Source organism: Neoarius graeffei, chromosome 19 (genome assembly GCF_027579695.1).
Source record: "Neoarius graeffei isolate fNeoGra1 chromosome 19, fNeoGra1.pri, whole genome shotgun sequence".
Classification (NCBI taxonomy): domain Eukaryota; kingdom Metazoa; phylum Chordata; class Actinopteri; order Siluriformes; family Ariidae; genus Neoarius; species Neoarius graeffei.
In genome coordinates this window covers 15,808,183-15,829,670 of record NC_083587.1, presented here as the reverse complement: position 1 = coordinate 15,829,670, position 21,488 = coordinate 15,808,183, and the positions used below count along the sequence as shown (strand labels likewise).

Here is a 21,488-nt window from a genome sequence, read left to right as displayed (position 1 = left end):
TGTGTGCTTCCAACTTTGTGGCAAAAGTTTGGGGAAGAACTACATATGGGTATGATGGTTGGCGTGCACATACTTTTGGACCTATAGCATACAGTATATACTGTCTTGCAAAAGTATTCCTCCCCCTTGGCGTTTGTCCTGTTTTGTCGCATTACAAGCAGGGATTAAAATGGATTGTTAGAGGGTTAGCACCATTTGATTTACACAACATGCCGACCACTTTAAAGGTGAAAATTGTTTTATTGTGACACAAACAATAATTGAGATAAAAAAAAACCCAGAAATCTGGAGTGTGCATAGGTATTCACCCCCCAAAGTCAATACTTTGTAGAGCCACCTTTTGCTGCAATTACAGCTGCAAGTCTCTTGGGGTATGTCTCTATTAGCTTAGCACATCTAGCCACTGGGATTTTTGCCCATTCCTCAAGGCAAAACTGCTCCAACTCCTTCAAGTTAGATGGGTTGTGTTGGTGTACAGCAATCTTCAAGTTATGCCACAGATTCTCAATTGGATTGAGGTCTGGGCTTTGATTAGGCCATTCCAAGACATTTAAATGTTTCCCTTTAAACCACTCCAGTGTAGCTTTAGCAGTATGTTTAGGATCATTGCCCTGCTGGAACGTGAACCTTCGTCCCAGTCTCAAACCTCTGGCCGACTCCAACAGGTTTTCCTCCAGAATTGCCCTGTATTTAGTGCCATCCATCTTTCCTTCAGTCCTGACCAGCTTTCCTGTCCCTGCAGATGAAAAACATCCCCACAGCATGATGCTGCCACCACCATGCTTCACTGTAGGAATGGTGTTCTCAGGGTGTTGGGTTTGCGCCACACATGGCATTTCCCATGATGGCCAAAAAGATCAATTTTAGTCTCATCTGGCCAGAGAATCTTCTTCCATGTGTTTGGGGAGTCTGCCACATGCTGTTGGGCAAACTCCAAATGTGTTTTCTTAAGCAATGGCTTTTTTCTGGCCACTCTTCCATAAAGAGTGTACGCCCCGCCCACTCTGTGGAGTGTACGGCTTAAAGCGGTCCTATGGACAGATACTCCCATCTCCACTGTGGATCTCTGCAGCTCCTTCAGTGTTATCTTTGCTGTCTTTGTTGCATCTCTGATTAATGCCCTCCTTGCCTGGGCTGTGAGTTTTGGTGGGCGGGGCCTTCTCTTGTCAGGTTTGTAGTGGTGCCGTATTCTTTCCATTTTGCTATACTGGATTTAATGGTGCTCCGTGGGATATTCAAAGTTTGGGATTTTTTTTTTTTATAACCCAACCCTGATCTATACTTCTCCACAACTTTGTCTCTGACCTGTTTGGAGGCTCCTTGGTTTTCATGTTGCTTGCTTAGTAGTGTTGCAGAGTCAGGGTCCTTCCAGAACAGGGTGATTTATGCAGACATCATGTGACAGATCATGTGACACTTTGATTGCACACAGGTGGATCTTAATCAACTAATTATGTGACTTATGAAGTGAATTGGTTGGAGCAGCTCTTATTTAGAGGTTTCATATGAAAGGGGGCGAATACTTATGCACACTCCAGATTTCTGTTTTTTCATCTTAATTATTCTTTGTATCACAATAAAAAAAACCAATGTGCACCTTTAAAGTTGTAAGCGTGTTGTGTAAATCAAATGGCACTCACGCTCCAAAAATAAATTTTAATTCCAGCTTGTAATGCGACAAAACAGGACAAACACCAAGGGGGAGGAATACTTTTGCAAGACACTGTATATTACTCTGTCTTGTTTGTGTTACCGTGTGATGGGGACTTGGGGCAGACAAGGGCAGCAGCAGCAGCACGGGCCGGTTCTGATCCGGAACGTCTTGTTTACTGAAGACTTCAGAAAAACCTCATCACCTCCGCATTCCTCGATCATCATGATCAGAAACTTAAACACAACGATGGCAAAATACCTGCAAAACACACACACACACCAACATGTTTCACATTTTTGTAGCTCAAAGAAAGCAACTCTACAGAGTTTTTAGACTCCAAAATTATTAGCACCCATCATAAAAATGAGCATAATGAAGAGAAGGAATATATAACATGGTGTACAGCGGTGATTGAAAGTTTATGAACCCTTTAGAATTTTCTATATTTCTGCATAAATATGACCTAAAACAACATCAGATTTTCACACAAGTCCTAAAAGTAGATAAAGAGAACCCAGTTAAACAAATGAGACAAAAATATTATACTTGGTCATTTATTTATTGAGGAAAATGATCCAATATTACATATCTGCGAGTGGCAAAAGTATGTGAACCTTTGCTTTCAGTATCTGGTGTGACCCCCTTGTGCAGCAATAACTGCAACTAAACGTTTCCAGAAACTGTTGATCAGTCCTGCACACCGGCTTGGAGGAATTTTAGCCCGTTCCTCCGTACAGAACAGCTTCAACTCTGGGATGTTGGTGGGTTTCCTCACATGAACTGCTCGCTTCAGGTCCTTCCACAACATTTCCATTGGATTAAGGTCAGGACTTTGACTTGGCCATTCCAAAACATTAACTTTATTCTTCTTTAACCATTCTTTGGTAGAACGACTTGTGTGCTTAGGGTCGTTGTCTTGCTGCATGACCCACCTTCTCTTGCGATTCAGTTCATGGACAGATGTCTTGACATTTTCCTTTAGAATTCACTGGTATAATTCAGAATTCATTGTTCCATCAATGATGCCAAGCCGTCCTGGCCCAGATGCAGCAAAACAGGCCCAAACCATGATACTACCATCACCATGTTTCACAGATGGGATAAGGCTCTTATGCTGGAATGCAGTGTTTTCCTTTCTCCAAACATAACGCTTCTCATTTAAACCAAAAAGTTCTATTTTGGTCTCATCCATCCACAAAACATTTTTCCAATAGCCTTCTGGTTTGTCCACGTGATCTTTAGCAAACTGCATATGACCAGCAATGTTCTTTTTGGAGAGCAGTGGCTTTCTTCTTGCAACCCTGCCATGCACACCATTGTTGTTCAGTGTTCTCCTGATGGTGGACTCACGAACAATAACATTAGCCAATGTGAGAGAGGCCTTCAGTTGCTTAGAAGTTACCCTGGGGTCCTTTGTGACCTCGCCGACTATTACATGCCTTGCTCTTGGAGTGATCTTTGCTGGTTGACCACTCCTGGGGAGGGTAACAATGGTCTTGAATTTCCTCTATTTGTACACAATCTGTCTGACTGTGGATTGGTGGAGTCCAAACTCTTTAGAGATGGTTTTGTAACCTTTTCCAGCCTGATTAGCATCAACAACGCTTTTTCTGAGGTCCTCAGAAATCTCCTTTGTTCGTGCCATGATACACTTCCACAAACATGTGTTGTGAAGATCAGACTTTGATAGATCCCTGTTCTTTAAATAAAACAGGGTGCCCACTCACACCTGATTGTCATCCCATTGATTGAAAACACCGGACTCTAATTTCACCTTCAAATTAACTGCTAATCCTAGAGGTTCACATACTTTTGCCACTCACAGATATGTAATATTGGATCATTTTCCTCAATAAATAAATGACCAAGTATAATATTTTTGTCTCATTTGTTTAACTGGGTTCTCTTTATCTACTTTTAGGACTTGTGTGAAAATCTGATGTTGTTTTAGGTCATATTTACGCAGAAATATAGAAAATTCAAAAGGGTTCACAAAATTTCAAGCACCACTGTATAAAAGTAATTACAAGTCATTTGTTTGTTTGCCCCCCCCCCCGCTTTTTAATGACTTTATGTTCACTTTCACACTCACGTGGCTGAGGTCATGTCTGTAAACATGGTGGCTCTTGGGATCCACATCCCCAAACAGGACATAGCACCGATAACCTGTGGAGAAAAAAAAAATCATCTCTCACACAGCATTTTTAAAGTTTCAGCCAAACCTCTGCTTCACTCAGCCTGAGGAAGTGAAAAATCTCCCATCATGCACTTCAGTTCGAGAGAATCCTCCCTCACTCACCGGAGCGGCTCCGTTCACCCAGATGATGGTGCTCTTCTTGTTGGAGGAAACTTTCCTGTAGATGTAAACACACTCCTCAATGTAGAGCAGCATGGACACCACGGCCATGAAGGTGAGCATGGAGTAAAGCAGGATCCCGAAGACATCGAGCTCTGTTCAGGAGAAACACACAACACAGAGCTCACAAATGAGTCGCGATCTCAGAGCGTCTCTGGGTGGAGACACATCATAAACTCATGATCAGTTATTAGCTGGAGCTTGTTTGTTGCTGACAAAACACACTTTCATGTAGGTATCTGTGTTTTGTTTTTTTTTGCTTTGCTGCACAAAAATAACAAAATTCCAAGTTCAAATTTCTGAGTGAAGTCGATTGCATCATCAGCAACAAGGAGGAGGTCCAGCTGTTCTTCGTGGAGGAGGTACTGGAAGTACTGGCGTCTCTGTGCTACCATCATCAGACCATGAAAGAGTTTCTTCTCCTTTAAAAAGATCCCCCTGCATCCAGAACACATCCAGCATTGTGCACATTTCACTTAAACATGTTTACTCAACCAGGATGTGGCTTTGACGCCAAGATAAGCAAGATATCCAGATCAAGTGCTGTTCATATGAAAGGTCTTCAGTCACGTCTGAAGAGAAATCAGGACAAATCAGTTGCACTCCAAAGAGAGCTTGTTGAATCATGCTTGATTTTATATATGCAAATACAAAGACAAAACTCGTGTCTCTGGTATGATGTTCCAAGATGCAAGATTACAGACGCAGCAGTGCAGGAACCCACAAGGAATCATCAGATAATTCCACAACCCTCAAGAACATTATCATTTAAGACAAACCATTTACACCAGAAATTTCACTTAATTCTGACTCAGTACCTCATACTAATAATAGTTTTCTTCAAAAATAATAACCTTTATAAATTGTGCTAAAATAACCTGCATATAAAAGATCATCATGTATTCTTTGAAATGTTTAAACGCATTAAAGAAACAATCCACAATCACGAACGACTTCTTATAAAGTCATAAAAACGTATACGCTACATAGCCAAAGGTTTGCACACCCCTGACTATCACACCTTGAGCACAAGCTCCACTCTTCTCTTCCTGGAAGGCTTTCTGCTAGATTTTGGGACGTGGCTGTGTGGATGTGTGTTCATTCCGCTAAAAGAGCATGAGTGGGATCAGGTTCTGATGTTGCGATGTTGAGGTTCCAATTCTAGGTCATCCCAAAGGTGTTCAGTGGGGTTGAGTTCAGTCTGTGCCGGACACTCGAGTTCTTCAACCTTCTCACACCACGTCTTCATGGAGCTCACTTTGTGCACAGGAGCATCGTCATGCTGGAGTAGGTTTGGGTCTCTTAGTCCCAGTGAAGGGAAATTGTTGTATTGTGCTACAGTGCACAGAGACATTCTGTACAATTGTGTGCTTCAGACTGTGTGGTTAGATTTCGGGGAAGAACCACATATGGGTGTGATGATCGGGATGCACATACTTTTAGCCAAATAGTGCATTTAATAAGTTGAGTGCATTTTGTCTTAGTATCTTGTAACCAAGTGTTACTTTGAACTTTCCCTGTTATTCTGTGTGAGATAGAAGCATGGTGATCATTTTAATGAAGGAACAAAAGAACAGAGAGAGAGAGAGAGAGAGAGAGAGAGAGAGAATGCAAAAGAAAGAGAAAGAGCATGAGAGAGAGTGCAAGAAAGAGAAAGAGTGAGGGAGAGAGCATGAGAGAAACAGAGTGGAAGAGAGAGACAGAGTGCAAGAGAGAGAGAAAGAGAGCACGACAGAAAGTGGAAGAGAGAGAGAAAGCGAGAGAGAGAGCATGGGAGAAAGAGTGGAAGAGAGAGAGAAAGAGAGAGCACAAGAGAAAGAGTGCAAGAGAGAGAAAGACCAAAAGTTTTTTCTCCACAGTTTTTTCTCCATTTTGCCGCTAATCAATGGAAGCTCGATTGAGTCATTCCTCCCTTCCCCCATAGGTCATCACCTATGGGGAAAGGGAGGAATGACTCCATTTGGCAAGGATCTGCTAGCCTGGGCCCGCCCATCCTAAGTGTGACGCAACACGAGGGCCTGTTGCGAGCTTAGTCTGGCAAGGCAAGCTATCTACAGTTCTTCCAAGCTCCCGAAAAATCGGGAGCCAATCACCTTTGAGCATCTCCAACGGCCCTGGGTAGAGGCGTGTTCAAGGCAGTGACGTAGTAGAACTGTGACCGGAAGCCATAGATTGTTTGCAGAATCTATGCCGGAAGCGCTTCATTCACTAGAAACATTACGAACATGGAGCAAGTTCTCATTGAAAACGGAGCAAAGAGCAGCCCTGGAGGTATTTATTGAAAGGAAGGACGTTTTCGCCTTGCTCCCGACCGGCTTCGGTAAGAGTTTAATCTACCAGTTAGCCCCGTCGCGTCGCATATGTCAGAGGAAAGAGTGATGTGATTGGTTTAAGCTTCGTCACAGCCTTTTCTGGCTTCGACCAGTAGCAAACTGAGGCATTTCAGGGAGGCGGGTCAACCACGCACTTTGAGAAACGGTTGGGCTTAATATCTTTGCCAGACCAAATGCTCGCAGAGCTTTGAAGTCGCGTTAGCCAGACTAAGGATCTGCTCATTTGAGACTTTGACAGCAAATCAACTTCAACTCAATGGTCACTTTATTAGGAATACTTACACGCACACACGATAGCAATTAGCATATAAGCATTCACGTGTTACCATGCTAGCTGTTAGCATGTTACCCATTACGATATCATGCCTTCTGTTAGCTCGCGAATTGTTAGCATGTTCGCCATTAGCATGTTATCATGAGAGCTGTTAACATGTTAGGATTAGCATGGTAGCATGCAGAGTTCGCATGTTTGCTGTTAGCGAGTTCGCCTGAGCATGTTAGCATGCTGTTAGCATATTAGCTGTTAGCATGTCACCCTCAGCGTGTTAGCATGCTAAAAGTTAACATACTAGCCATTAGCATGTTAGCCTGTTAGCATGATAGCTGTCAGCATATTAGCCTTAAAGTGTTAGAATTTTAACAAATAGCATGTTAATCATTAAAACCCAAGATGGCGCCGCGGATGGTACTTCGCTGTCTTGTACTTTCTATGTTTTTATTGTGTTTCTTGCGCTGCTTCTCTGGTCACATACTCCAGAGAAGAACTTATAAACATTGGAATAACCACCAGTAAAGTTTTTTCATTGGCTTTCATTGATCTGGAAAGTTTTCCAGAGCTACTTGTTGGAGGAGCAGCAGCTCTCTATGGATTATGCTGAGGACATCGGAGACACCGGGGGAAGCGAGCCGGCACGCTTGTCAGACTGAGGCAGCGGGGGTTTTGCACTGCGCTCCCGTCTATTCACCTGGTTAAACGTCTGCTCTCTGGCCAATAAGATGGACGAACTGCTGCTCCTCAACACAATCAACACGGATTTTAACAGATCTGCTGTCTTGTGCTTCACCGAAACCTGGCTTGTTGAGCACATCCCGGACTCTTCTCTCCACCTGCCTGGATTTCACCTGCACCGAGCAGACCATGACATGGAGCTCATGGGGAAAACAAGGGGAGGCGGAATCTGCTTTTACATTAACGAAGGTTGGTGTACTGATGTCACAGTTCTAAACAAATCATGCAGTCCCCATCTGGAGTCATTATTCATAAACTGCAAACTGTTTTATGCTCCGCGAGAGTTTTCCTCGTTTATTCTGGTTGGAGTTTACATCCTCCCTCAGGCGTGTATTAATGAGGCGTTACAACACCTGGCTGACCAGATAAACAACATGGAGAAAAAACACCCGGACTCTTTGCTCATTGTTTTGGGGGACTTTAACAGAGCAAACCTCAGCCATGAACTGCCAAAATATAAATAGCACATTAAGTGTCCCACCAGGGACTCTAATGGCCCTTTTCCACTACCCTTTTTCAGCTCACTTCAGCTCGCTTCAGCTCACTTCAGCCCAACACGGCTCGCGTTTCGACTACCTCAGAACAGCACAACTCAGCTCGCTTCAGCCCTGCTTAGCACCCAAAACTCGCACGGTTTTGGAGTAGGGCTGAAGCGAGCCAAACCGAGCCGAGTGGGGCTGGGGGGTGAGGAGACACTCCCCTGTGCACTGATTGGTGAGGAGGAGTGTCCTCACATGCCCACACACGCCCCGCGAGCACGCTGGGATCTGTAAACACCGTAAACCCGGAAGAAGAAGAATTACGAATTACGAGAATTATGAAGCCTTATGCGCCTCGCCTCATCTATACGCTCTTGCCAGTATCTGTTGGCGTTGTCGGTGACAACAAGCCACAGCACCAAGACCAGCAACACTAACGACTCCATGTTTATTGTTTACTATCCGGGTCGTGAAACTACCGCTTAAAAGGTCACTGATGTCACTGTGGGGGCGGCACGGTGGTGTAGTGGTTAGCGCTGTCGCCTCACAGCAAGAAGGTCCTGGGTTCGAGCCCCGGGGCCGGCGAGGGCCTTTCTGTGTGGAGTTTGCATGTTCTCCCCGTGTCCGCGTGGGTTTCCTCCGGGTGCTCCGGTTTCCCCCACAGTCCAAAGACATGCAGGTTAGGTTAACTGGTGACTCTAAATTGACCGTAGGTGTGAATGTGAATGGTTGTCTGTGTCTATGTGTCAACCCTGTGATGACCTGGCGACTTGTCCAGGGTGTACCCCGCCTTTCGCCCGTAGTCAGCTGGGATAGGCTCCAGCTCGCCTGCGACCCTGTAGAAGGACAAAGCGGCTAGAGATAATGAGATGAGATGATGTCACTGTTTGCGCCGCCTAATGACATCATGTGACGTCCACCCACTTTCGCTAACTCCACCCAATGTGTCCACCCACTTCCACCCAGCACGGTTCAGCGCGGTTGTAGTCGAAATGCAACTCCAACAGCCCCACTCAGCTCGACTCAGCCCAACTCAGCACGGCACGGCTCAGCCCAACTCAGCCGCGTTGGTAGTGGAAAAGCGGCGTAACACTCTGGACCACTGTTACACTGTTTTAAAGGACTCATACCACCCTGTCCCCCGTGCAGCCTTGGGACTATCTGATCACTGTATGGTTCATCTTATCCCGTCCTGCAGGCAGAAGCTGAAAGCTGCTAAGCCTGTAGTGAAGACGGTGAGGAGATGGTCTGATGAGGCCAAAGTGGAACTACAAGCCTGCTTTGACTGCACTGATTGGAGTGTTTTTGAGGCTACAGCCTCAGACCTGCATGAACTGACTAATACTGTGACATCTTACATCAGTTTTTGTGAGGATGTGTGTGTGCCTACCAAAACCTTCCGCATATACAACAATAAACCCTGGTTCACTGCAAAACTCAGGCAACTTCGACAGAAAAAAGAAGAGGCCTACAAAAGTGGAGACAGAGTTCTGTATAGAGAGCATGCACGTGACGTCACGAGGTTACGTGATATTTGTTTATCTGCCATCTTGGACGGCAAGGCCGCGCACAGAACTTAGACGAACCCGTTCTAATCAAGTATCAAGTGTGTGGGAGTAGATCTTTTGAGAATGGTTATATCTTGTTCAGCATTTGGTTGTACCAATAGACAGGGCCAAAAGGAGGGCCTGTCATTTTATAGATTCCCCGCAGACGAGGAGAGACGCGCAAAATGGGTGTCCACTGTGCGAAGAGAAAACTGGTACCCCAGTTCTACCAGCCGAATTTGTAGTGAACACTTCATATCAGGTAGGTGTAATCTTCTAATTCAATACTCCTAGTACATCTGTTAAGTTGATTTTCGGATTGAATGATAGCTGCATACTTCGAAACTAGACAGTCTCTCACGTTTAAAATGGCTATGCCTAGCCCTACTACCCTGGCCTAGTCTATGACAATGTTTTATCTTTTTGGCTCATATATGCCTTTGAAAGGCCAATCCATAGTAGGGATGGTGAAAACTAAAAAAAAAATCTTGACCGACCACCGAGCCTCATTAGCCGGTTAAAGTCGGTTAAACTATGAGTTTAAACAGGGATGCAAACGGCGGATGCCACCTTTTTCACGGCTGAATCGTGCAGATCCAATTTTTTTTGGGGGGGGGCATTGGAGTGTCTGAATAATTTCATCAAAGTAAATTCTGTATTAAAATTACTAAATGAGCAAATGCCGTTACAGTCCATGAAACAGGAAGTATGAGAAGAAAACAGTAAATAAAAAACTGCGCACGTTTGCGCGGAAGCTGTGCAAATGTGCCCAGCTTCCGCGTAAATGTGCACAGTTTTCTGATTTACTGTTTTTCAGACAAAAACATACATATTTACAACCCTGTCATTATCTGGAACTGAGTTTAGATTTCGAACATTCTTACGATAAAACGTCCTGCATAGTCTCTTTATGATAAACGTCTTAATGCCACTTACCCGTGAGGTTATCAAGTAGACATTCTTCTTCGGAACCTTCCAGAGGTATAGTTGGGATACCCATCCCGCAACAAAATATTTATAAGCTTCCAGGCTCTTGTAAGCTTTGAGGGCTTTGCCAGTGTAACACGATTCACGATTAACGAGAAAATTGTAAATGTCGTGGTAGGCCAGATCGGGCAAATCGCTGGCACCGCAGCTCCGAATTTCCCTGAACAAGGATTGCGGCAAGTTGTATGGATCTGCAATCCCCAACCTGGAACACTTTTCCATGTAACGCTGCCTCACGTCACCTTCAAGATACTGAACAAACTTAGACAAGTAATCGTGCGATGTAGATGGGGTATTTTCCGAATTTTCTTGGGGATTACTCCCTGGATCCATTACGCTCACGCAAGGTAAACAATCCTGATGCCGTCCAATATGGCGGAGTACACACGTGCAGGTCATGTGACTGCACATCCTCTATAATCAGACCAGAAACACACTGACAATGGAGGTGAAAGCAGCTAAGAGGAGCTATGCTGATAAGATTATAAAAACAGCCTTTCAGTAAACGATCCGACGTCAGTGTGGGGAGGCCTGCAGAACATTACTGACTATGGACCCTTTTCACATGACGTCACGACAAACGCGGCTGCCGTTTTGGACATGAACTACCAGTAGTCTACCACAGCCAACAACGAGGAATGACGGCGAAGCATCGAAAGGAATATAGCCATCAAAGAAAGTTTTTACTTTCAGCAAGACTTCCATCATGCCATTATATTGTTGTGCACCTGGATGTAGTAACCATCAACACACAAGGCAAGATTTATCATTTTATCGGATCCCGACAGATGCTGACCGACGGAGAAGATGGATGGTCTCTAAAATATTGGCAAAATGATGTTTATTGACATAGCAATCGTGTGTAATGGGAAGCATTTGCATATCCGAAGTGTTGTGTTTACATCAAAGATAAAATAAACCGATATGACAACGACTGCTGCTGCCAGGTTGGGGACACAAACTAGTAGAAAGGAAGTGTGCCAACAGACCTCCTTTGTGGTCGATTCTGCTTTAAGGTAAGATGCATTTAATTATTCGTCTGCTGTGGGTTTGGAATCGGTAGCCTGACCGATTCGTTCATGTTTGTGGTGCCATTTGTTTGTTGACGCGTGTTGAAATGGAAGATTGGTTGTTGACATGATTTCCAGTGATGCTTTGGTGCTGCTGTGGATCAGATGTGTTGAGTAGCCTGACTGTTTTTTTTTCTTGTGTGTGGTATCATTGTTGACGCGAGGTTGTTTTTTGAACATGCCAATGCGGCCAATGAGACAAGCGCAAGCGCAAGCACCCCCCCAAGGGAAAAAAAGGGACCCCCCGAAAATATCGGCATAGTTCGAACACTGGGTTGGAGAAAGTAATGGCAAATAGTGAGTGCACAAACCATAGAAGGTAAACTGTACACAGCGCCAGGGCAGTGTGATGGTATGTCTACTTTTAGATTATGTTAGCTTATCAATGAACACACTCGTCACTCGACGAGTTTCACGTCTTTACGACGGATACTTTAATGTGTGTTAGGTATTATTGTTGCAGTCTAAGCAGTCATTGTAGCAGCTAGATGAGAGAGAACCGAAAGGGTCTGTGCCATAAACCGTTATTTCTTCATGTCCAAAATGGCGGTCGCGCTTACGAAGGTCACGTGAGTGAAAAGGGTCCATAGGAGACCATCCCCCAACACTGCAGTGAACCATCAACTGGCTGACGAGCTGAATGTGTTTTACTGCAGATTCGACACATTCACACCTCTCCCCCCTTCAGTCATTAAAGACCCATTTACACCCCCTGCCATTCTGCCACCCCCCGCCTCTGACCCCCGACCAGCACTCAAGATCTGTGAAGAGGATGTCTGTGAGCTTTTCCGCAGACAGAAGATCAGGAAGGCACCTGGCCCAGATGGTGTGTCACCCTCTTGTCTGAAGGTCTGTGCTGACCAGCTGGCTCCCATCTTCACCCAGATCTTTAATAGATCCCTGGAGCTGTGTGAAGTCCCCTCATGCTTCAAACGCTCCACAATAATCCCGGTTCCTAAGAAAACCAATATCACAGGACTGAATGACTACAGGCCTGTTGCCCTCACATCTGTAGTCATGAAGTCCTTTGAAAGACTGGTGTTGTCACACCTGAAGGACATCACAGACCCCCTGCTGGACCCCCTGGAGTTTGCCTACCGGGCAAACAGGTCAGTGGATGATGCAATAAATATGGGTCTACACTACATCCTGCAACACCTTGACACTGCACGGACGTATGCCAGGATCCTGTTTGTGGACTTCAGTTCGGCATTCAACACCATTGTTCCAAACATCCTCCACACCAAGCTCACCCAGCTCACTGTGCCCTCCTCCACCTGTCAGTGGATTACAAACTTCCTGACTGACAGGAAGCAGCAGGTGAGGATGGGGAGCATCATATCTAGCACTCGGACTATCAGCACTGGCGCCCCCCAAGGGTGTGTGCTCTCCCCACTGCTCTTCTCCCTTTATACCAACAACTGCACCTCAAGAGACCCATCTGTTAAACTCCTGAAATTTGCGGACGATACAACGGTCATCGCCCTCACCTGAGATGGTGACAAGTCTGCATACAGACGGGAGGTTGAACGGTTGGTCTGTTGGTGCGGTCAGAACAATCTGGAGCTGAACACGCTCAAAACTGTGGAGATGACAGTGGACTTTAGGAGGAGCCCCCCCCACTCTGCTACCCATCACCATCACCAACAACATTGTGACTGCTGTTAAAAGCTTCAGGTTTCTGGGTTCCACAATCTCTCGGGACTTGAAGTGGGAGACCAACACAGTCACTATCATCAGAAAGGCTCAGCAGAGGTTGTACTTTCTGCGCCAGCTCAGGAAGCTCAACCTGCCTAAGGAGCTGCTGACACAATTCTACTCTGCCATCATTCAGTCTGTTCTTTGCTCTTCCATCACTGTTTGGTTTGGATCGGTCACCAAACAGGAGAAGAACAGACTGCAACGGACAATAAGGTCTGCAGAGAAAATTATTGGTGTCAACCTGCCCTCCATCCAAGACCTGTACTTGTCCAGAGTCAGGAAATGGGCAGGTAACATCTCTGCGGACCCATCACACCCTGGTCACAAACTGTTTAAACTTCTCCCCTCAGGGAGGCGATATAGAGCACTGTATGCAAAAACAACCAGACACAAGAATAGTTTCTTCCCTCAGGCTGTCTCTGTGATGAACAGCTAAAATCCGGATTCATACATCAGTAATATCACTTGCAAAATATCTGCACACTTATACTGTCATTCTGTGCTCACTGTTACTTATATTATATTTATACTTATTTATATTTACTATTTCATCTTTGCACTATGCACCATATTGCACCAAAAGGGAAATCCTTTCTGTGATGAACAGCTAAAATCCAGATTCATATATCAGTAATATCACTTGTAAAATATCTGCACACTCATACCGTCATTCTGTGCACACTGTATACTTTATATTTATTTATCTATTTCATACTTCACTTACCTGGATTAGTTTGCACTATGCACCTATTTTTTGTTTGTTTGTTTGTTTTGTGTATACGCTTTTTATCTGTTTTTGTACTATGAGAGCTAAGTGAAACCGGAGTCAAATTCCTCGTGTGTGTCCACATACCTGGCAATAAAAGTGTTTCTGATTAGCATGTTAGAATGCTAGCTGTTATCATGTTATCTATTAGCATGTTAGCATTAACATGTTAGTATGCTAACTGTTAGCATGTTAGTATGCTAACTGTTAGCATGCTAGTTGTTAGCATTAGCATGTTGGCATGCTAGCTTTTAGCATGCTAGCATGATAGCTGTTCTGCTACAGCTCAGCAAGCACACTTTGCATTTTCTCTGCGGAAATGCAGTGTAGTCTACTCTTACCAGCTTTCCTGACCCCTCCCCCCACTAGCTAGCTAATGAGTCATGACTGCAGAGTGAGGTGAGATAATTATGAGATACAGTTACAGCACACTGTGTTCTCAAGTAAACTGTACTCAAGTGATATTCTCTCTCTCTCTCTTTAATTTGGCCTTCTTTCCATCAATAGTCTGTTACTGTGGTTTGTGCCCGCTCTGGGTTTCTCTGAAGAGGCTGCAGGCCTTTGCGCCGAACCCAAGTTCACGGAGCTGTTTCTTTCGACGCGATGCAGCTTCATGTCTCTGTTCACATGACACTGAGGCCACAGCAGGAAATTCAGATGCTATAACCAGCCTTTTTCACTGTTTCTCTGTTGGAATAAGCTGTGAAACACTGGCCGTAGCTCCTGCTATCAGATTACATCCCGTTGTATTTGTGAGTGCTGGGTTGAGGTCGGTAAATTAGTGCATGGCACAGACTGTGAGCTGCCAGAGATTTCGTTAATCCGTCTTTCTGCGACGACCCATCTAACACTGTCCAGATTATGTTAGCATGTCACACTGTATATCTGTCTAGCCAATATTTATCCTTTCTAATTAATTTGCCTGATAATATTTCAGCCACTTCCTCAGGTGTAAATGAAAAGGAGAACACAATTAACAAGTGCTGCCAGGCAACAAACCTCGCCTGGCAGCACTTATTTTATACCTATATGTTGATAATGGGAATATTTCTCAATCATCAGTTGTCAGGTTACAGTCCTATGAAAATCCATGACCTTGAGTTTGACCTTTCAAGGTCACTCGAGGTCAAAGATCATGGTGCCAAATGAAAGCCCATATGGCACTTCCTATTAGTTGATAATGGTAATTTGAGGTTGAATTTGGCAGTACTGAAATTCGTAAGATTAACAGCGTGTCTTTTCTACAAAGCTATGCATTAATACAGAAAGATTGCCAAACTGTTCTATTGCTGATTAGCTTCAATTAGTGGTCTCAAAAATTAGTGTGCAAGAAACTTTGCAGTATTTTGGATGTTATTTTTCCATGTCAAAAATGACCGTGTTTTTGTTCGTTAACCTAATTGCAGGTTTGTTTTGAAAGTTTATTTTTTGAATAAATCATTACTTTGAAGTAGATAATAGTCTGTTGCATTTAGTTTTTGTCTTTCTGAGAGTTTTCATTAGATTGATTAAGTATTTCTGCATAAAAATGATGGGTTCCCTTTTGAGTCTGGCTCCTCTCGAGGTTTCTTCTTCATGCTGTCTGAAGGAGTTTTTCCTTGCCACAGTCGCCACAGGCTTGCTCATTGGGGATAGATTAGGGATAAAATTAGCCCATGTTTAAAGTCATTAAAATTCTGTAAAGCTGCTTTGTGACACTGTCTCTTGTCAGTGGCGGAACAACTGCACACAAGGCCCCAGGGCAAAACACCAATCAGCCCCCCCACACACACATGGCGAAATTGTAAACGAACAAATTAGAAGGCTTGCGGCATATACAGTGGTGCTTGAAAGTTTGTGAACCCTTTAGAATTTTCTCCATTTCTGCATAAATATGACCTAAAACCTCATCAGATTTTTACACAAGTCCTAAAAGTAGATAAAGAGAACCCAGTTAAACAAATGAGACAAAAATATTATACTTGGTCATTTATTTATTGAGGAAAATGATCCAATATTACATATCTGTGAGTGGCAAAAGTATGTGAACCTCTAGGATTAGCAGTTAATTTGAAGGTGAAATTAGAGTCAGGTGTTTTCAATCAATGGGATGACAATGAGGTGCAAGTGGGCACCCTGTTTTATTTAAAGAACAGGGATCTATCAAAGTCTGATCTTCACAACACACGTCTGTGGAAGTGTATCATGGCACGAACAAAGGAGATTTCTGAGGACCTCAGAAAAAGCGTTGTTGATGCTCATCAGGCTGGAAAAGGTTACAAAACCATCTCTAAAGAGTTTGGACTCCACCAATCCACAGTCAGACAGATTGTGTACAAATGGAGGAAACTCAAGACCATTGTTACCCTCCCCAGGAGTGGTCGACCAACAAAGATCACTCCAAGAGCAAGGTGTGTAATAGTCGGCAAGGTCACAAAGGACCCCAGGGTAACTTCTAAGCAACTGAAGGCCTCTCTCACATTGGCTAATGTTAATGTTCATGAGTCCACCATCAGGAGAACACTGAACAACAATGGTGTGTATGGCAGGGTTGCATGGAGAAAGCCACTGCTCTCCAAAAAGAACATTTCTGCTCGTCTGCAGTTTGCTAAAGATCACGTGGACAAACCAGAAGGCTACTGGAAAAATGTTTTGTGGATGGATGAGACCAAAATAGAACTTTTTGGTTTAAATGGGAAGCGTTAAGTTTGGAGAAAGGAAAGCACAGCATTCCAGCATAAGAACCTTATCCCATCTGTGAAACATGGTGGTGGTAGTATCATGGTTTGGGCCTGTTTTGTTGCATCTGGGCCAGAACAGCTTGTAATCATTGATGGAACAATGAATTCTGAATTATACCAGCAAATTCTAAAGGAAAATGTCCATGAACTGAATCTCAAGAGAAGGTGGGTCATGCAGCAAGACAACAACCCTATGCACACAAGTTGTTCTACCAAAGAATGGTTAATGAAGAATAAAGTTAATGTTTTGGAATGGCCAAGTCAAAGTCCTGACCTTAATCCAATCAAAATGTTGTGGAAGGACCTGAATGAGCAGTTCATGTGAGGAAACCCACCAACATCCCAGAGTTGAAGCTGTTCTGTACAGAGGAATGGGCTAAAATTCCTCCAAGCCGGTGTACAGGACTGATCAACAGTTACCGCAAACGTTTAGTTGCAGTTATTGCTGCACAAGGGGGTCACACCAGATACTGAAAGCAAAGGTTCACATACTTTTGCCACTCACAGATATGTAATATTGGATCATTTTCCTCAATAAATAAATGACCAAGTACAATATTTTTGTCTTATTTGTTTAACTGGGTTCTCTTTATCTACTTTTAGGACTTGTGTGAAAATCTGATGATGTTTTCAGTCATATTTATGCAGAAACATAGAAAATTCTAAAGGGTTCACAAACTTTCAAGCACCACTGTAGGTCAACTAGTCTGTAATCATGTGAAAACTTGTAGGTTTCAAGGAATTTCCAATGAAATCGCGTAAGGCACATTTATTGGGAGGGCCTGAATGTCAAAAGGTGGGGCCCTGTACGGCTAGGGGGAGGACCCAAGGCCCAGGGGCAATGGCCCCGCCCGCCCCCTTTAGCTCCGCCCCATCTCTTGTTAAAAGTGCTATAAAAATAAACTTGAAACTTGACTAGATGCAAATAAATGTTTACCTGCTGTTACTTTTATGCCTGTTGATCTACTGACTCAACTGGTACCAAAAACACATGATTTTGTGTAGAAATTTTGGCAACAAAGTGACATGCAATAGTTTTAAAGTCTTGTGTTACCAATTAAAACTGTAATTTAAACAGTTTATTTAGGTACGACTATAAAACGTAGTGAATTAAGCAACACTGCTAAAATATGAGTTGATATAATTTAGTCAGTGAACCCAAATCATTTTTATCCAGATATCTAGTAAGCTTATGCTAATTTCACCCTGATAACTGGTAAATGTAAATAAATATCATACAGATATTTTGTAAATATAAATGAATTTTCCTTGTGAAATTTGGATTTATGAAATATTTTTGGGCTGTATATCTCATCGTTTCGCGTCCTATTAGTAAAGCCAACACATTTTAACTGTTGCTTTTATTACCATGTACTGATTTTTTTCTGTTTAAATGTAATTTATTAAATACTTTTTAATTAAAATTGTAGTCGCAAAATCTATTCAGTTATATGATGTGCCACTTTGTTGTCACTTTTTTTTTTAAACTAACCTTAGGCCAAACTTTTTACAGTGTTGATGGGAATTGCAGAAATAATAATAATAATAATAATAATAATAATAATATGTTCATTTTGATGGATAGATTGATTGGAGCTTAGCTGCATTGCTGCAAGTTGAAAATTGCCAAATAAATAAATAAATAAATAAAATCAGTCAAAACCAACCAACACCACCAGAAAGACTGGCTTAATGTCCAAAACAGGAACAGAAGTCTACACATCTGTTACATACGTGGGAAGATTTTAATAAAGGAAAGTTTTCACTCTCAGAATCTCACTGTGATGTTCAGCGGGCCAGGAAGCATTTTTACACTTTTATGGAAAAGAACAAAAAAATAAGCAACCATCATCATGATAAATAAAAAACAAACAAGCAGAATTTGGTGGTTCATCAGATCTCCTATCTGTCTGCATCATGTGCTTTTTTTCTGGCAAAAAATTGCAAGTTTATTTTTTGCGTACTTTTTATTTACTTGCTTTTTTTTTCTTTTTTTTTAAATGCATGACCTTATTTTAGTTTATTCTCTTTTTGCATAATATTTAGATCAAATTTTCAGGGAGGGAAACCACCCCCCAAAAAAACCCCCACTTACGTGTAATGATTTCTATAGCCAGAGGTGGATCTCTCTGTGTGCAATCCAAGCTGGATTCGTTTCTGTCCATCCTGCACTTCTTTACTGTTTCAAACCAGAATGAAAAGCAAACCTCAGTCCGGCTCTCATCAGCCTCAAGCGCTGCAGTTTTCCTCAACAAAGCCGCTCTAAGCTGAGAGAGAGAAAGAGAGGGAGAGAGAGAAAAACTGTGCTCTGGTCCAAAATGCACTGCAGAAGATGAACAACCATGTGGTGATTTCCCAACTTTCCCTTCAGTCCCGCCCCTGCACACGCTCGAACAAACCCACAGGAGTTTATTCCAGGTAAAAATCTAATCCCACTGGGATCCTGCAGTCCAGCAGCAGTCAATGTTTGGAGTCTGAAATGCATGAAGCCACATTACAGTCCTGCATCACATGAAGTGGCTCTATGGAGACTCAGAAAAAAGGGCCCCAGTGGTGATGTGCTGTCAGAGCTGTGCGCCTTTCCCTGACCACCCTTCACTCCTGGAACTGTTTTATCCCTCATGCATGAGTCAACATCAGAAAACAAGCATTAACAGTGAAAGAATGGAGCCACACACACACACACACACACACACACACAAAGTGTGTTTTAGCTATATTATAGGCGCAGTGCAAAAATTGGACAATATGCATGCTCTTCAACACTAACTAACTGCCTCCCATTGTTGAGTAAAGATGCCTAATTATAGAGATCTTGCATGTGACATCACAGCCGATCCAGATTGTAACAGACGCCATCTTGTCGGTCAAACATTTCCGCCTTCTACTTCTACTTCTGGTTCTACTTCTGCTTCTACTTCTACCTTTTCTTCTGGAAAACCCTACTATATACAATTCTACTACAACAGCTACGGCTACAAGCTCTCCCTACCTGTGCACGTTTTTTATGTTTTTTGTGTGTATTTTTGCGTGTTGTTCGTCTGTACCGGACTTCAATATCCACTACAACTGTATGGACTTACTGGACATTGGTTTCCAGCAGAAAATGACGGTTTGTAGCGATTTCCATCGCATGCACAACATTCCGGATGAGATCGCGAGACCAGCGGGGTCTCCGTGGATTGTTATCGGGTCTGGCAGGCGAAGGAGGCAGTGTCGGGAGAGGAAGCAAAAGCGAGGCTGCAGGCAGAGCCGGCCTGTTGATTAAGCTCAGAAAACAGCCACTCAAATCTCCACTGCCAAGCAGTGTTGCCAGATACTGCTGACGTTTTCCAGTCCAAAATATGTACAAAACCCGCCAAAATGCACTTAAAACCGCCCAATCTGGCAACACTGCTGCCAAGCCTCTATCTCTCCAATGCCAGATCCATGGTAAACAAGATGGACGATTTGGAATTACAGCTGGAATTACCTTATTCTATAATCGGCTGGTCAGTGCTATACTAGATACTACTGATATATCTAGTATCAGTACTAGTAATACTTAAGTGACTTACCCGTCCAATGAGGATTGTTATCTTCTTGTTTACAAGATGCCACATCTGAGGGCGGCTGACAAATCCTGAATTTCTGTAAAGATAACTGTCCAGAGATTTATAAGCACGCAGTGCTTCACCACTGAACAGCGAGGGAAAGTTAATGAGGTAATTATACACATCTGGGTATTCCACCTCTGGCAGTTCAATATCCACTGACACGGTTGTGAAAACTACGTCCGGTAATCGATAAGGGTCACTAATCTGTAGGTCGTTTATTTTAGACATATATCTAGTTATCTGTTCATTAGAAAAATGAGCCGTGTAGTCCGTCGGTTGAAATTTATCCATTTTGTACACGAGTGGAGCAGTATTCAGCGGTGTTTTTTACCGACAAGATGGTGGCTGCGTACTTTCCGGTCACGTGACTGCAAGATCTCTATTGAGCTGTGTCCCTGCCAGCACCCCACCCCCACACACAGGATATTCTGCAGGCCAGCAACTCTGATGTGCCCTTCTGTAAGAATCACTGGCCATAAAAGGCACATACCAAAGGCACATAACCAAAATATTTGCCATTTTTCCACTATAACATTTGTAACAAAAAACATGCTGGCATTTGACAAGGGCAAAAGACAAATTGTGTTACCTGAGAAATAGCCTCTGATGTGCCCTTTTGTAAGACTCAATGGGCATCATACAATTTGGATTCGATGAAGGAAGGGAGGGGAATGGAGAAGGGAGTGTCGTAAAAGGTGTGAATGTTGTGGGCGAGAAACAACCATAAATAGGGAATGCCTGGCACACAGACCCAGACTTCACAATGTCAGCATGTTATTGACCATCAGAGACTGCACAGTCCAGGAGGGCTGTAGAACAAATCCCAGCTGACAGATGAGTGTCTTCGAGCTGATGGCGTTCCTCGCAATCCTTTTTCGAAGGGCTGCCAAGGGCTACATTGGTGCCGTGCGACTCATGTGGGCCAATAGATTCGGCAACCCAGATATCAAAGCCATAATTCCCCGTAACCGCTTTCTTGAAATAAAGCGGTACCCTCGCTTCGACAACAAGGACACCCGCAAGGAGCGCATACAAACGGACAAATTTGCAGCAATTTCAGACATCTGGCAGGAGTTTGTTCAGAATTGTGTGTCGTCCTACAGTCCAGGGCAACATGTTACCGTGGATGAGCAGTTATTTCCTTCAAAGGTTCGTTGTCGCTTTCTGCAGTACATTGCATCCAAGCCTGACAAGTTTGGAATCAAGTTTTGGATTGCAGCAGATCTGGACACAAAATACATGTGTAATGACATCCCTTACTTGGGAAAAG

The 21,488-nt window shown here is 43.4% G+C and overlaps 1 protein-coding gene across 1 annotated transcript in view; it reads right to left on the bottom strand.

The window, feature by feature from the left end:
- Window positions 1-19,204, bottom strand: part of slc51a (solute carrier family 51 member A) — a 34,339-nt gene extending 15,135 nt beyond the window's left edge. Inside the window, exons 1-4 of the mRNA XM_060899731.1 lie at window positions 18,718-19,204; window positions 3,954-4,105; window positions 3,747-3,820; window positions 1,754-1,912 (exon numbers count right to left, since the gene is read on the bottom strand). Coding sequence (XP_060755714.1) covers window positions 1,754-1,912; window positions 3,747-3,820; window positions 3,954-4,105; window positions 18,718-18,787 — 455 coding nt within the window. The 5' untranslated portion in view covers window positions 18,788-19,204. The remainder of the gene's footprint in view (window positions 1-1,753; window positions 1,913-3,746; window positions 3,821-3,953; window positions 4,106-18,717) is intronic.
- Window positions 19,205-21,488: the final 2,284 nt, after the last annotated feature.